Source organism: Muscardinus avellanarius (genome assembly GCF_963383645.1).
Source record: "Muscardinus avellanarius genome assembly, chromosome: 8".
NCBI classification, from domain to species: Eukaryota; Metazoa; Chordata; class Mammalia; order Rodentia; family Gliridae; genus Muscardinus; species Muscardinus avellanarius.
Window position 1 is genome coordinate 38,979,372 of NC_137794.1, and position 17,567 is coordinate 38,996,938.

Here is a 17,567-nt window from a genome sequence, read left to right on the forward strand (position 1 = left end):
AATGTCTTCCTTCCTCTAAGTTACGTGGTCAAATTCTTTAGATTACAGCTAATGAGTGCTGAGGCTATAGCGAGTGAGAATGTTGACGAATACAGTCACTCAGCCCAGTCCAGGCAACACTTAAAATTGACCATCACAGTGGGACAGTAACAACCATCTCTGGAGCTTTAATCTTCATAAAGTCATCCTGTTCAAAGTAGAGTAAATGTGTCCATCTTCTGACTTCCCATCCAGCCTCCCAGGGGCAATGGCTAAGGAATATGGCATGGTTCTGAGCTTTTTTTGTTGTAACAAATATTTCTGATAATACTTATAAATCCTTATTCTGTAAATAAAACTGAAGATCTGCTGGGTGCACAGCTTATTCTAAAATTGTACACAGACTCATCAACATAGGACACACTTTTCATTTAAGTACTTATTTGATGTTTGCACTGTCCTGTGTTTCAGAACTAGTTCTGTCTGCACTTGCAATGAATGGCCCCACATATAGCCAGTCAATAGGAAAAAGGGAAGGAAGGGAGTAACGCTGATAACATACCAATAACTTAGTCACAGGCAGGCAAGAGAATAAAAAACACACAAAAGCATTCACAAGTAATAAAAATAAATTATATTATAACTTCACATTAAAAATAACAAACTGTAATGCTTTTTACTGGCCTTTTGGGAAAGGTACATTAAAAAATGTCAGACATTACTAATTACATCCCTTGTATTTAACACTTCAATGTCTCACATCTATCACCCACAGTTTCACTAAGAACTAGCTCACTTATCCTTCATATGGCACTTTATAATTGTTGCCCTATAACTGCACTTATTGGCATGTGGTCACTGAACATTTGGAATGTGGATGGTCCAAACTGAAATGTGCCATAAATGTAAAATAAATTCTGATCACTTAGTATAAAAAATGCAAATTCAATTTTTATATTCTTTATACCTTTTAAAATGTGGCCACTAAAACACTAAAAATTACATAAGAGGCTCACATTTTACTTGTATTAGGACTGGGTCAGAACATTTTAAGTCAGACTGGCCACAGCTTTGAATTACCACTATCTTTTGTATATTTCCTATTTGCTTTTAAAAATAAGATTGTAAAATAAAATAATCCTGCTACTTTTTTTTCGTGGTACTGGGGTTCCTGGAAGCTCTTCTACTTCTTCCAGGCGACACTCCCAGACCTATATGCTTTTTTTAATTTTTGGAAACAGGGTCTCTTAAGCCAGCGCATCTGGCTTCAAACCTGCGCGATCCTCCTGTCTCTGCCTCCCAAGCGTGGGGATTACAAGCGTGCGCCACCACGCCCGGCAATCCTGCTACTTTTATAAATTATTTTTTCTAATAGACATATATTCATATTTCAATAAGAGATAACATTTACTAGATGATTTATAATTTTAAAATTATAAAAAATTAGGACTGGCATTTATGAGATACAGCCTAAAAGATTAAAACTGAGCAAATCAAATTCTCCTATTATTTGTGAAATATATTTTTCACCTTATTTCAAGTGCCACCTGGAGGAAAGAGTGAAAACTAGGAGGACACTAGAGGACTCACTGTCTACCTATCCAGAAGTCAGAAGTCTCATCTAAATCACTGAAGCATGAGCCTGTCCAGGCCACTGAGCTCACAGTCCTGTCCTCCTTTTTCTCAGAAAGGAGGTTAAGAATACAGTTAACAGCAATGTGGCAGAGTATACGCAATTTTCTTTTCTTTCAATTTCTATCGTATAATAGTGAGATCTTTGATAACCAATCTTACTAGTTATAATCATCTGACATTAAGGAATGTGGTCGTATCTCATTTAAAATGTGACAAGTTAATGGTGTTCAGTAAAATACATCATGGAGCTTTTTCTTTTCCTTATAGGTTAAAGGCAATTTATTCTGAAATGATCTGGTGTCGCTTGCTTCTGGCAACACACGGGAACACTTATTTTTCAGAAGCTGTCCTTGTGACAGTGGTGCAATTTCATCCATCTTTAGATTGTCAATGAAGTGATGAGATTCGAGTTTTTAATAAAACTCTGGTGCATTCACCTCATCTGCAAAAGCAACTGGCACAACCACCCCCTGCCGGTGCAGCTCCCGAAGAACATCTAATATTGAGTCTAATTCTGTGCGGAACTTGTCCAGCTCACGATTCTTCAACTGTGCGAGTCTTTTCCATTTCTCAACTTCTTTATTTTGCTCAGTTTCTACTACTTGGCGTGTCTGCTGTATTATCTGCAAATACAAAAATTCCACATTACTTTTAGTTTATAGTGGGAATGAAGAACTTTTAATAGTCTAACAGGATAAAATGGGACAATGCTGGAGTTTCTCTGGGAAACTCAGTCAACCATAAAGCTCTGCAGGTATGTAATATTTTTTGTTTTCAGCGGTATATAATTCACACAATTTATTAAGGATTAAATGTCTGTCCTCACAAAATCCTTAGGTTGAAGCCCTAATCCTTGGTGTGGCTATATTTGAAATAAGAAAATAAGGTTAGATGAGGTCATAAAGATGGGGCCCAGCAGGATTAGTGTCCTATTAAGAAGAGACATCAGAGAGCTCGCTTGCCTGTCCTTTCTTTGGTGTGCGTGCACCAAAGAAAGGCCACTTGAGAACAGAGAGAACTGCAACTGCAAGCCAGGAAGACAGCCCTGACTCAAACCCAGACTCATCAGAATCTTGATGTTGGACTTTTGGTCTCCTCAACTATGAGAAAATAAAGTTTGGTTATTTTGGCCATCCATTCTATATTTTGTTATAGCAGCCTGAACAGACCAACAAACTATTCAAACAAAGCTAAATGTCAGCATTAAGGCAAGTTCCTAAAAACATATCATGTCCTTACAGCTGGTATTTTAAATTTCTATTAAATTATCTGTTTGCAATTAAATGTAGTAAATATATTACTAGTGATAGGTGTGTAATATTTTAACATGAAGTAATTTCTTAAAAATTCAATGAAAGCCGGGCGTGGTGGCGCACGCTTGTAATCCCCGTGCTTGGAAGGCAGAGACAGGAGGATCGTGCAGGTTCGAAGCCAGCCTCGCGCGCTGGCTTAGGAGACTCTGTTTCCAAATAAAAATGTAAAAATAGGTCTGGGAGTGTAGTCCGGAGATAGAAGGGCTTCCAGGAACCCCAGTACCACCAAAAAAAAAAAAAAAAAAAAAAAAAAAAAAATTCAATGAAATGATTTAAATATGGAGTATTATTCCCAAAGGCCTGTTCCCATTAGTTGATACAAGCTTTTTCTCTCTCCAAATACAAGGCTATTCGATATTCAATAATCTGAGATTCAAAGTTGTTTTCTTAAACACTACATTTATTTTTAATAAGATCAAAGTAGAATGAGAACGCTTTAAGAAGTAACTTTTGGTAAGGATGTCAAAACCCTAGAAGATTAAAGGCATCTAAAGGTAAAGAATGATATAAAGCAGTAAATGTGAACCACTACTTTACCTGCTGAAGTTCTTGCTCTCTTTGTTTATGCCTCATTTCCATCTGTTCAATTTTCTTTTCTAAGCCCATGAAATGTTTCATCTCTGGTGTATGGTTTTCTTTGGCTTCTCTCAATTCATCTAAGAGTTTTGTAATCTAAAATTGAAGTATGAAAAAATTTAAAAAACTATGTTCATGAGGCATTAATTCCTGTTAAAAGGTAATATAGAAAATTAAAAACAATTTGTACGAAACTTCCTTAGATAAGAGACATTTTAGATTGAGTAATTAATAGCTTCCATTTCTTATGTCCAGGCAGTAAAGGTTCCTTCTGCTGTGAGTTAACCTCACATTCCAAGAGGTTTCGCATGATTGGACCACCTTATCCCTCTCCCATCTTTAACACTCTGATTATGAGGCTTAAAATGAAGATGGGTACTTTTAGGTGCATTCAGCATGGCCACAATGTAATTATTAAAAAGGCAATTACTTTTACAATTAAAAGATACACTTAAAGAACCCAATACAGTGTAGTGTCCAATGCACAGTAAGAATTCAGTATATATATTTCTTTTATCAACTCCCTGTAATTTCACTTGTAATTCTTTTATCATCCTTATCACTTTATAATTTGTAGTGGTTTATTCCACAAATAAAGGCATGCATATAAAGGAGAGAGAATAAAGTGCTGGCTACTAACTTAGGACCTGGGGTTGCAGGCACAGATGAAAGACACAGCATTTGTGTTTTGACACCATGACTCACTGAGAGATTTGGTGATATTTTCATAGCACATGGGAATATAACTGAGGCAATCTGGGGACATTTTATATTAGACTTGAAATAATTAATTGCATTTTCTTTATGCCATATAACCATGAGATTTCAACAGGAATCAGTTTTGCTAATTGTTAACATCAGAAGTCAACATTAGGGCTGGGTGTGGTGGTGCACACTTATAATCCCAGTACTTGGGAGGCTGAGACAGGAGGATTGCAGGTTCATAGCTGGCCTCAGCTACTTAGTGATAATCTATTTGAAAATAAAGAATAAAATATAGGGCTGGGGGGCATAATGCCCTGGGGTTCAATCCCCAGTAAAACACACACACACACACACACACACACACACACACACACACACACACAGTCAACATTAAACAAGAAAGTGAAAATGGATAAATTAACAAATTAAATCATGTATTATATGGAAACACCTATTACCTAATAACATTGACAACAATACTAAAAAATAAACATCATAAACCTTACCTAAATTAGTTGAAAGAAGTGAATGTAAAAGAAAATTTAGTCAGAGTCAATCTAAATATTTTAAATGTAGAACATCCCTGATGACATCAGAGTCACCAAAGAAAGGAACATGTAGACTTAACTCAGATGGTCTGCAGAAAGCTCAGAGAGAGCCCCTGTGGAACATGCTGAGGTATGGATGCTGGGCATAAAAATCTTATGTGTTTAGTATTTAAAAATTCATTAAGAAAAACAATCATGATTACTGAAATAAGAAACCCAATGGAGGTACATTCTTATACAGAATGTTCAAATATTATTTTAATCTCTGTAAAGTTGGGAAGGGGTGTGCTAAGGATTGAACCCAGGGTCCCAGGTATGCTAGGCAATTACTCTACCTCTGAGCTACACCCTCAGTCCTTTGTATACTTATTGATGGTTGGGAAATGAGCTTGAGTTATTTGTCATTATTCAGCACTCCCAGTCACTGCTACCTTGTGGTACACTGGAACCCCATTCCTAGTACACTAGCTGTAACTCATTTCTGGTCATATAAATGAGAATTCTAATATAGTGTGCTATGATGGAGAGATGACTAAGAAGCTATCTACGAGAGGAAGTAGGCTGTGGGATTCCCAAGGCAGCTGTTGTTGAGTCAAGCCTTAATGGACAAGTCCTAGTGAGTCAGTGCTGGGCACTAAGCTAAAGCATTTTACAGATGTCTCATTTAATTTTGCTTATTAAATCTGATATTTGTTACTAATTCCCTAAATGTTAGCTGCACAAGAATGGAGATTTTTGTACTTTGTTCTCAATATTTCTAGACTTAGAACTATGCTAATTCTTTGGGTTCCAATGCTGGTACTTCTTATGTATGGTGGTTGGTAACCTTGAACCTGGAGCAAGTTATTTCACTTTCATAGCATCAATTTCTTCATTTATAAAATGGTAAATATAGTACCTAAACTTCTGTGCTGTGTTGAGAATCAGTAAAGTACTTAGCATAGTCCATAGCACAAACCAAATAATAAATATTTATAAAATGGTGTAAGAAAAGTACTGATGATATATACTACTGACTTAAAAAGATTTTTAGATATACTGTTGGGTTAAAAAGGCTTTAAAAATAATATGTATCAACACATAAACAATCATATGTATGTGTATGTATGCATAAATGAACATACAATCCTCACGTTATTTGTACTTCTCTATGTATGTATGAATAAAAATATATAGAAAATATACCTCTGGGTGGTGAGATTACAGGTGACTTTATATCCTCTAACACTAATTAATATTAATATCGAAAATATACTAATAAATCCATGTTCAACAGGGATAGAAAATACCAATAAAAAGTATGAATGCATATATTCTTAATGAGTAAGTCTCCATTACCTTAATAGTTTATTATTTTATCAAAGGGAAAGACAGTGAGTCACACAGATGTTACTAAAGATAGGTGAACATGCTTTCCTACTGAAGGAGAAGAAAAACCCTGTAAGAATGAGTCCTTTGATTCTGTCTCCTGTGGATCAGTTCTGGGAGGCTATTTGTTAATCATCTTTAGCCTCCTGTAGATGGCCATTGTTTTCCTTTGTCTTTTTACATTGTTTGCCACAAGGTGGAGAATCACAGAGCAGAACACAGACAAAGGTCTCAGAAACCTATCACTCAAGGCAGTTTCAAAGAGTGGCGAGTTTCTAGCATAGACAGACTTTACTAGGGGCTCCCCAAAGAAACAACAGTGGACGAGGTTCTCCTTTTGTCTTGTTTTCAGAGCTTGGCTTTTGTGAGAATATTCCTAGGCTTAGAAGCTGGTTTCCAACTAAACATTGACCTGTGTTTTGTTTTTCTTTTGCTCCCACAGAAATGCTTCTTAGTAAGTCATAGAGGCCAAAATTTGATGGGCGCCATCTCATGAAATGAGACACAACTCTAACTGGTAAATTTATTTTCAGGACTAACATACTGATTCAGTAAGATAGGAGTCACTGTACTTAGATTTGTTCCTTTTTTGTCTCAATCCATGTTTTTCTCTCCCTTTGCCAATCTTTGATGTTACAAACCTCTATCCCTCCAAACCTACCAATATGGAGAGTTCTAAGCCACTGCTCTGAGTTATTTGCAGTGAGATTTCTCCTGTGTTGTGTGCCACAAATGTTAATTCCTTTTAGTCTATCTTTTGTTACAGGGTTTGTCCCAACTAAAAACTCATAAGGAATGAAGAAAAATTAATTTTTCTTCCCTAGAAGCATTTAATACAGAAATAGCTGATTGCCCAATTTTACTTCCTTTAAAAAAAATCAAAAGAAAGCTGGGCATGGTAGGGTATGCTTATAATCCCAGCATTTGGGAGGCTGAAACAGTAGGATCCCAGTTAGCAGACAGCCTCAGCTACTACTTAGTGAGGTCCTTTGCAACTCAGTGAAACCCTGTTTCAAAATAAAGAATAAGAAATGGGGCCGGGGGTGTAACTTGGAGGTAGAATGCCCCTCAGCTCCATCCTCAGTACTGGAAAAAAAAAATTAAAAGAACTACACCAAACATCTCCTATCCCATTTCTTTATTGCCAAAAAGCCTCAACTATAAATACAAACACATAAACAACTTAATGCCAATATCTGAACTTCATCTGGGGAAAGTGGGCTATAAATACGTCAGTTACTGATGTTTTCATGAGACGTGAAAGATACTTCCAGGCTATGACAATATGGACACTGAAGCTAGGATGTTTATACAGAAATATAAGTGATGACTGAAATGCCTCTGAGAAATTTAGTTTAGCCCAATATTTTGGTTATTTCTTACCTCTTTCTGTAGGATTTCTTCACGAACTTGAGAAATTGTAAGAGATTCTTGTTTATCCTGCAGCTCATTAATTTGGCTTTGGAAATGTTTTATAAGTACCTAGGAAATTATTAGAGTACTGAGTTCAAAAAGTGCTCTGAAAATACTTTGAAAAATATAAGAAAACCAACTTATGAATAAAAAAGATATTGTGTGTGTGTGTGTGTGGGGGGGGGGTATTGGGGCTGGAACCCGGTGGGGGCATTCTAACTCCAAACTCTACCCCCAACCCTATTTTATTTTATATTTTGAAACAGAGTCTAACTAAGTTGTGGAAGGCCTCACAAGTTGCTGAGACTGGCCCCAAACCTGTGATCTTCCCGTCTTAGCCTCCCAAGTAATGGGATTACAAGTGTGCCACCACACCAGGCTGGAAAAAATCTTTAAAATAACCTTCCATTAACTCTTAAGTATTTGAAAGAAAGTAAGTAATATCTTCATTTCTCCGATACTGTTCCTTACTATAAAATTATTTGATACAATGCTTACACTTACACCTTTTCTTTGGGGGGAAAAAGGTTGTGAAGTTATCTGCAAGGCTGTACAGACCTTTACTTCTGAAAGCACTTTGAATACTTTTCACTAAATTACTCTAACAGTTTTCTGTTCTGAGCCATTTGAAATTAAGTTGCAGACTTCATTATATCTCACCCTCAAAGTATTTAAACAAACATCTTCTCAATAGTCAACATTTTTATAATTAAGAAAATTCTAAGTATAATAGCCGGGCGTGGTGGCGCATGCTTGTAATCCCAGCATTCGGGAGGCTGAGACTGGGGGATCATGGTTCGTGGACAACCTCAGCTACTTAATGAGGCTCTCTGCAGCTTAGTGAGACCCTGTTTCAAAATAAAGAATAAAAAATAGGGTAGGGGATGTAGCTTGGAGGTCAAATGCCTCTGGGTTCCATCCCCAGCACCCCCCCCCCAAAAAAAAAAAAGAAAAGAAAAGAAAATTCACTATTTTTTTCCTTAGGGGAACATAAAAGATTTATTTAGAGAAGTCGGGGTACAGTTTAAGAGAAGGCCATGATAAAGGGTGGGTTTCAGAGCCAAGGTCTGGAACAGTCTGTATCCAGAAGTAAAAAATGGCTGAAAATTCACTATTTCTTAATATTTAATAGCAAGTCCATATTTAAACTTTCCCAATTGAGGGTTTTTTCCCCCTCAAACATTAAAATTTCAAACCTATGGAAAGGCTAAAGAGCAAAACAAACATTCACATACTCGTCAACTTATTTGCCAACTGCTAATGTTTTGTCATTTTCTTTTTATTTTGTGGATACATCATTTATAAGTTGCAAGTTCTACTTTAATTTTGTTTTTCAACCTACTAACATCACACAAGATGGCCTACACAGTAGATATTTACAGATATTCTAAGTAGATATACCTATCATCTAAGAAGGAAAACACATTTTTCCAGTAAATTTTGCTGCTAAGTTGTCAATACTCCCCATAATAGCCCTTAAAAAAAACTCTGTTTCATAATGGCTAGAGCTGTGTGCATCTCTCTGTTCATTATTTTATTCCTATTGCCCAACTGTATACAGTCTTGAATCATTATTTGTTCAAAGAATGGAAGGCAAAGGGCAAAAAGAATGCTGGAGGCTAATTACTCATCAATTGTGACTTGGGGCGAAGGGAGGTGGTTCAACATTAAAGGTCAAGTACTGAGATCCAAATCATATTAGACATAATATACTTCCACCATCGGTTACAACCTGTTTAGAGGAAGATTTGAGAACTGTAGGGACAAAACTATAAAAACACTTACAGGCTATAATTTTGAAGTAGGTTAAATATGTGGCAATGGTATCTTCTTTCATATAAAAAATCAATCATAATTTCCTATTTCTATCATCAACCTAAAAGGGTGAAACTAATCTTTGAATTAAATAATGTTGATATCTTAAAAATATTGTATGAAAGTTAAAGAAAGATCAAGACATTAGTCATCTACCTCTTGAGCTGCTATTTTACGATTCAGTTCAGCTACTTTGGAAGAAGAATTTTCTACTGCATTCTGGCAAAGGAGTTTCTCTACTTCCCTCTGATGAGATGCTTTGAGGGATGCAACATGTGCTGCAGTATTTTCCTTGACCCTATAGAGGAAACAAACAAAGAAAAATGACACATAAAAGTGGCTCTTCAACCACTCAGAATTAGCACAAATTTAGCATAAGACATCTGGAAATTAAAGAGCAAAGGGAGAGAGTATCAATATTAACTAGCTGCCTTATACATTATTACCCTGAGTTCTTAGAGCCACTCCATGAGCTCATTATTATTTGCTGGATTTTATAAGGGCAAACTTGAGCTTAGGAAAAGTCTCAGATCAATAAACTGATGAGCCAGGGTTCAAAGTCCAGAAGAGTTGGACTTCAAAGTCTGGGCCTTCCCCCGTGTTCCCAAACGGGCTATATTCTTGGAAGGAATTTAGGTTTTAAAATAGCTTCTTGAATGTAAAGTAAAGTGTAAAGGATTTTATCTTTTTAGGCAGACTCAGATTTCTTTTTATTTTGTGGTTCTGGGGATGGAACCTAGGAGCATTCTACATTTGGAGCTATACTCCCAAGTTCTATTTTTTAGTCTTTTTATTTTTTTAATTTAATTTTTTTTGGGGGGTGGTACTGGTGATGGAAACCTTCTACCTCCGGCTACAGTCCCAGACCTATTTTATATTTTTATTTGGAAACAGGGTCTTCTAATCCAGCAAGGCTGGCTTTGAACCTGCACAATCCTCCTGTCTCCATCTCCCAAGCGTAGGGATTAGAAGTGTGAGCCACCATGCCCGGCATAGTCTTTTTATTTTTTGAAACAGGGTCTCACTGAGTTGCAAAGGGCCTCGCTAGGTAGCTGAGGCTGTCTGTGAACTGCCATCCTTCTGTCTCAGCCTCCCGAATGCTGGAATTACAAGCATGTGCCACCATGACAGGCTCAAATTCAGATTTCTTGCTTAGATTCTTTATTCTTCTTTGGAATAGTCACAGCTGTCCTTTAAAAATTTTCAATACTTTCTATCTAGATAGAATTCACTGGTTTTTGATTCATGAATATGGCTATAGGGCTAGCTGCATGTTGTGAGAATAAAATGATCTCTATGGTAATTTTCAGGACACAAGTGTAATCTGCATTTAATTTTTACCGTAAGTGTGAAAGTATTCATTGTCTCTATCAAAATTTATGAAATCAGAGCCAGATTAAATGTTAAAGTTCTGAATCATTGTTGATACATACTAATATGACAATTTATAAACTGCAAATTTATCATTGCTTAGTTTATTCTTGGTGGTACTGGGGGTGGAACCCAGAGGCTTTCTACCTCCGGGCTATACTCCTAGACTTTTTTTTTAAATTTGGAAACAGGGTCTCACTAAGTTGCTGAAAGCCTCACTAAGTAGCTGAGGCTGGCTTTGAACCTGTGTGATCCTCCTGTCTCAGCCTCCCAAGCGCGGGGATTACAAGTGTGCGCCACCATGCCCTGCATTGCTTAGTTTATAATATGAATATTTCTCCATGGAAATAGCATAGTTAGGGTACTAGAAAAAGCATAAAACTCTAAAATACTCATAACTAAAATATGGTTAAAAAAAAAGCCTAAATACTAGAAAAGATTACTCCTCAGGCTCAGAGTTAATTGGGAAAAACTGGTAATACCAGAACATTTTAAGGAAATATAGGAAAACCAAATTTTAGGTTCATTCTCATTCTGCACCTCGACCAGGCTACTGTGCGATGCAAGAGAAGCATAATCTTGTATCTGTTCTCAAGGAGCGAAAAGGCCGGGTATGACTAATGTTTTCTTGACACGTATTATTATCAGTTGCGTAGGAGTTGGGGGTGGAAGCAATTTCCTGGGAAGCTCTGCGGAACTAGAAATGCAAATGAGCAGAAGGCATGGAGAATGCAGCAGGTGGGCATGTGGAGCAGTATTAAAATGGTGATGGGGCCTGAGACGCCAGGCGAGGAATTTGGTCTTTACATGTAAGAGGAGTCATTAGAAGGCACAGTGACTTGGATATGGGAATATTTAAAGGATATCAGTGTTTTTAAGTAAGATGACTGGAGGAGACCAAAACAAAAGTCAGGGTGATCAAGGTAGGAAAATAGTAAACCAAGTAGGCTGCACTGATTTACCATTGTATAGAAGAAGGCAAAATGATGAATATTTATAGGAACACACTCTATGGATCATGAATCTGAGGAACAAAGGAGGTGAAACTGGGTCAGACAATTGGAATTAATAGAGCAAAAGAGAGGGATAGGGTTGGGGATGGGGAACTTGTGAGGGGTAACTGGCTTAAGGGTAAAAAAAGGAAAACTTGAGGTATTGTTGATCCTAAGAGAAGCAATCCAACAAACAGCTGTAGGTTTAATATCTAAGAACAAGGTTTAATATCCAAGAAAAAGGCTTGAAAAGGAAACCTAGGAGTTATGAATAATGAAGCCATAATAGAGAAGTTTAGCAATGTTTTGAGAAAGAGAACAAACATAAAGCCAAGAATTGAACTTTTAAGAAGAAAACCAGATTTGGGGGGAGGAAAAGGAAGTGTAGTTATGAGTCAGAGAAAGAAAGAAAAAAGAGTTTTAGAGCTGCCAACTCATGGAGGTTAAGAGAGGAAACCATTTGAGGAAAGAGTGATAAAGTCAACTGTCAAGGAAATGAGGATGAAGAGAATGGCAGTGGATTGGGAAAGGTCACGCTGAGAGAACAGGATGAAAACAGGGAAGGTGTTAAGTGCCCCCATGTAACAGGTGAGGTGAAATGAAAAAAGAGGCTACTTGTAGAAAATTGGCACTGAAGGAGAGAAAGAGGATGAGAACTTGGTTTCATGGGGGAAAACATCAGGCTTTAATGTTCAGATGGTTGAGAACATAGATAGCAGCTGGAGGAAAGGGATTGGTATAAAAGTTCCTCATGCCTATACAGATCAGTGACAGTTTGAAAATAATTACTCTTGAAAACAGAACCTTTTCTTCCTACAGTCAACTAATAATTTTAATAACTATTTTCTGACAGCAATCTGCCTATGGCAATCATAAATAATTCCTTAGCAAGAAGGGCCCAGTGGGTCAACTTATTAACATCATTTGAGTGTATGCAAAAAAGACAAGATTGGTCAGCCCAAAAGCATGGTTTAGGTTCACACAGATATCTATGTTTAAAACAATCTGGCCGGGCGTGGTGGCGCACGCTTGTAATCCCCGCGCTTGGGAGGCAGAGACAGGAGGATCGCGCAGGTTCGAAGCCAGCTGCACGCGCTGGCTTAGGAGACCCTGTTTCCAAATAAAAATGTAAAAATAGGTCTGGGAGTGTAGCCCGGAGGTAGAAGAGCTTCCAGGAACCCCAGTACCACCACCAGAAAAAAAAAAAAAAATCTGGCTTCCATATTTCAAGGTATGGTCCAGTGCCTAATACAAATTTATGCTCAACAAAATAATTTTTTAAAAATTCAGTTATGAATTTGGTTCAGGGTCATACTTATTATCTAGAAAAAATATCTAATGATTTTTAAAAACCTCTACGCTCCCAAATATTTATAAATAATTTTACATTTTACCTTTTCATGGAGCTTTCAAGTTGGTTCACTGCTGTTTCAGATTCCATCTTCAGCTTGTTTCTCTCCAAAATTAACCCCTCTAGCTCGTTTTTCAATCTGCAGTTTTCCTGCAAAACCTCTGAAATATGGGAATCTGTGAAGGTATGTGGTTGGTACAGCTTCCTATCCAAGGTTCCAGGGAAGACGTCTGCACTCCCTTTATTAGGGTGCAAACCATCCTTCTTTACCCTTTTGGCATTCATCTCTTCTCTGCCCTTCAAGTTCTGATGAGACAGCATTATTCTCCTCTCCTTCTGCAGTCTCTCCACAGTTTTGGAAAGGTCTTGTATTTCTCTTCCTTTTGCAGCCAGCTCCTCATTGAGTCTCGCCAGTTTAGCTTTAGCATGAGCCTGTTCTACCTGGAACTCAATAGACTGGAAATCCTTATCATCTTTGCCATTTTTCCTGAGCTCTAACTCAGCATTCTGATGTTTAAGAACATTGATTTCTGCTTCAAGGCTTCTCACAGTCATTTGATGGGCTTTCTTAATGTCCTCGAGTTCTGTTTCTAGCGCTTTAACTCTGGAGTTGTCACGTTGGTTCTGGGATGCTTCTCTCAATCTGCAGGCAAGTAGCTGCTCCTGTTCCTCGAGTCTTTGTTCATACTGAATCTGAGGAAAGAATCCACATTAACATCAAACCTGTTAAACATTTCATTCATTTCTGAAGCCCTGCAATCTACCTGGTCCTACCCTTGTCCTTCATGCACTCACTAGTCTATCATCTCCAACTCTCCTTATGAATGAGTCATGCACTGAAATCCTACTCTTTGAAGGATGTAACAGTATATAGGTGTGTGTGTGTGTGTGTGTGTGTGTGTGTGTGTGTGTGTGTGTGTGCTTGTGTGTGTTAGTATAACTGGGGACTGAACCCAGGGGTCTTTTCTAAGCTACACCCTCAGCCCTATTTTATTTTCAAATAGGTCCTTGCTAATTTGCTCAGGCTGACCTTGTACCTGCGATCCCTCTGTTTCAGCCTCCCAAATACTGAAATACAGCCATGCAACACCACTCCCAGCTTAATTATACATTCTTGATATATATTTTATAATTGATATCTTGCTTCACACATGTTAAGTTATATAGGTAATGTATATACCACTAAATTTCTTTTAAACTTTAAAAATAAAGTTCATTAAGCCAATATTGATGAATAAGAATTCATTATTAATAAATTATTAATACTACCAAATAATATGACAAGGTTAATGTTAATCTATTATGTACTCTTATCCATGCAAATTGTCAAACATACTTTTTGGGGCTACTGAAGTCTTTGAAAAACAGCATATTTTCAACCTTTTAATATCAATTTATCAATCTCATAGGGATTAAGAAAGCTTGAAATTTGTATACCAGAGCTTCAGTATATAAAGTAAACAAAATAAACACTATATGAACTAAACAGTATATAGTCTATGGAGGGAGAAAACAATAGTGTCTGCTCATTCATTTTATGAATATTTATTGAACTAAAACTTCAGGCCAGGCACCATGTAGATTCTAGAGCTAAGAAGAGATTCAGTTCTTGATTTCAAATAGTTCACAGCCTGGTGAGGAGAGCAAAACAGCAACAGTTACAATGTCCTACTGAAATTGCTGTACTGGGCCTGTGAATAGGTGCAAAGGTGGGGAGGGGCAGCCCTGAGTGTCTGGAGGCTGGAGGAAGGGGAAGAATGCACAGAACATTTAAGTTTGACCTTGAGGGATGCCTGTAAGTGGGGGGAGAGTGGAAGCAAGGGCATTTTGGAAGGAGAAGAGGATATACGAAGGTAACAGAATACTTGGTGTAAAGTAATAACTAAGAACCAGAAAGTAAAGGAGGCAGTAACGGGTAGTGATCGGGCAGGAGTAGGATGGGGTAGGGACTGTGAAAAGGGAAACATTAGGGTGGTAGACTTGGATATATAAGAAATGGGGTAAGGAGTGGAGTTCACAACTGAAAGCCTCTAGAAAGTAAACCAGGCAGGAGCTGAAGGATTTGAGAAAGAGGTTGGAACAAAGGAAACTCAACCTGCTTGATGTGACCTCCATTTTCAGGCTTTTAACCTTTTATTGACTCTAGAATCTAATGTTCTTTTATTTGTGCCTTCTCTCAGGATAGAAATTTATGGGGAATGACATCAGCTTCCTGGAAGCAGTGTGTGCAGGCTTCAGGTCTGAGGCTTGCTCTATCTCCACCAGCAGAGGAACCTGGGGCGAGATGGTTAAATTGTAAATACCTCGGTTCCCATTACTTGTGAAATAGGGTAGTGATGCCTGGAAGGATGATAAAGTGAACCAAGACATTCGTGAACATCTAGCACGGATTCCTGACAAGAGCCATGTGTTCAGCAGATATTTAAAATTAATACCACATCCTGTTTCATCCTTGGTTGTTTTTTGGCACCATTGATCCATTGCTGTTTCACAAAGGAGTGGAAAACTCAGGAAGTAAGAAATTTCTGAAAGATGCTCCCTTGAATCCCTGCCCCATAGCACACCCCCCAAAGTGTATACTTCTGTTTCATTCCACCCATATCTAGATATATTTCAGTGAAAGTATTTTTAACTACAGCAATTTCTTTTTTTCATTTTATATGTATTATCAGGGTGTTCCACTCTGCTTTTTCCTTTCTTAATTTCCACTAATTTTAATACAGTGAGAGGTGATGCAAAGATTTTCCTGTGCTTATTTTATACCTGAAAAAAAAAAGTTGCTGAAAGAGGACAATATAGGATGCATCCAGGGTTCTTTTACACCTATTGACACCTGTGCCAAAGGTTAAGATGAGATATAGGAAGCTGTCCCTGTGGTCCACTCTGAGCTCCATCTCCATGGCTATTTAGCACTTACCTTCATTTTCTGAAACTGCTGTTCCATGGTACGAAGGCTTTTCTTTGCTTCTTCATCTCTGCCCTCCAGTTCAGCTTCTAGCTTTTTTATCCTATTTTCCATAAATTCCACTGTATTTCTATCTACTGTATCACCGGCTGCTGATGCAGCCAATATTAAAGCAGGTAAAGAATTGGGATATCTTCTCTTCAGAATTCCTTCCATTTCTTTAACCTATGTTAAAATATATTTTAACATATGTAAGGTCACAAATATACATAAAAATGAAGCAGTTTAATACATAAACTTAGATTATGCTACATCTATCAGTCATGTCTAAATTCTAGAGGCATTCTACATCTGAACTACATTCCTAGTCCTTGATATCTTTATTTTCAAACAGAGTCTCACTAAGTTACTGACGCTAGTCCTGAACCTTTGATACTCCTGTTTCAGCCTTCCAAGTACTGCTGAATACAAATATTAATAATATACCTCACCTGTAAAAAAAAATTAGTTTTGTTTCCTTGGATATTAAAAATCTAGTTGAGTAACAGGCGTGGTGGTGCATGCTTGCAGTCCCAGGACTTGTAAGGCTGGGACGGGATAATATAGGTTCAAGACCAGTCTTAGCAACTGAGTGAGACTTTGTGAAACTACTTAGACCTATTTCAAAACAAAAATTTAAAAAGGAGTGGGGTGTAGCTCAGAGGTAGAACGTTTCTGGGTTCAATACCCAGTTCTGTAAAAACAAAACAAAACAAACAAACAAATAAACAAAACGCCTCTCATTAAAAAACTATATTTCATTAATTAAAAGCATGAATAAATGCATAGAATTTGAATTTTCATTATAAAATGGATCTAATTTGACTTTGTTTTACTTATTTTCTATTTAGAAAAAGGAAATACTTTACTTATAATTAATTTATTTCAGAACATAGCACCCAACTTATTCTGAATATACCTTGATTATAAAATATACATCCAGGTCTATAATAATCATTAGGTTAGAGATGCTCATGGAAACAAAATAAATCATATCCGAAATGTGTAAGGAAAAATCCACCTGTACAAAATACTATTAAATGATGAATATTTATGCAAATATAATCTAAGATAATAAATTGGTAAATGTTTAAAAGTGTTACTGAAAAAGGTTATTTATTTATTTTTTTGGTGGTACTGGGGTTCCTGGAAACCCTTCTATCTCTGGGCTACACTCCCAGACCTATTTTATATTTTTATTTGGAAACAGGGTCTCTTAAGCCAGGGAGGCTGGCTTTGAACCTGTGTGATCCTCCTGTCTCCACCTCCCAAGCGCGGGAATTACAAGCATGCGCCACCACACTTGGCTGAAATGGGTTATTTTTATAAAATATTTTGAGTTAACGTGAATCATTAAGTCTTAATTTTGTTCTAAGCATGCTTTATTTCTTTACTTCCTTAAATTCAGTTTTGTATTTCTCCTTTAAAAAAAGTGCTTTAGCTGGGCATGGTGACACACGCTTGTAATCCCTGCGCTTGGGAGGGAGGCGGAGACAGGAGGATTGCTCAGGTTCAAAGCCAGCCTCGCTGGCTGGCTTAAGAGACCCTGTTCAAAAA

The 17,567-nt window shown here is 37.3% G+C and overlaps 1 protein-coding gene across 1 annotated transcript in view; it reads right to left on the bottom strand.

Moving 5' to 3' along the window:
• Positions 1–2,027: 2,027 nt before the first annotated feature.
• The window catches only part of CEP162 (centrosomal protein 162), a gene marked incomplete at both ends in the record, with an annotated part of 71,880 nt that continues 56,340 nt past the window's right edge, over positions 2,028–17,567 (bottom strand). The window contains 6 exons of the mRNA XM_080700449.1: positions 2,028–2,237; positions 3,465–3,599; positions 7,508–7,606; positions 9,509–9,650; positions 13,110–13,759; positions 15,984–16,196. Coding sequence (XP_080556575.1) covers positions 2,028–2,237; positions 3,465–3,599; positions 7,508–7,606; positions 9,509–9,650; positions 13,110–13,759; positions 15,984–16,196 — 1,449 coding nt within the window. The remainder of the gene's footprint in view (positions 2,238–3,464; positions 3,600–7,507; positions 7,607–9,508; positions 9,651–13,109; positions 13,760–15,983; positions 16,197–17,567) is intronic.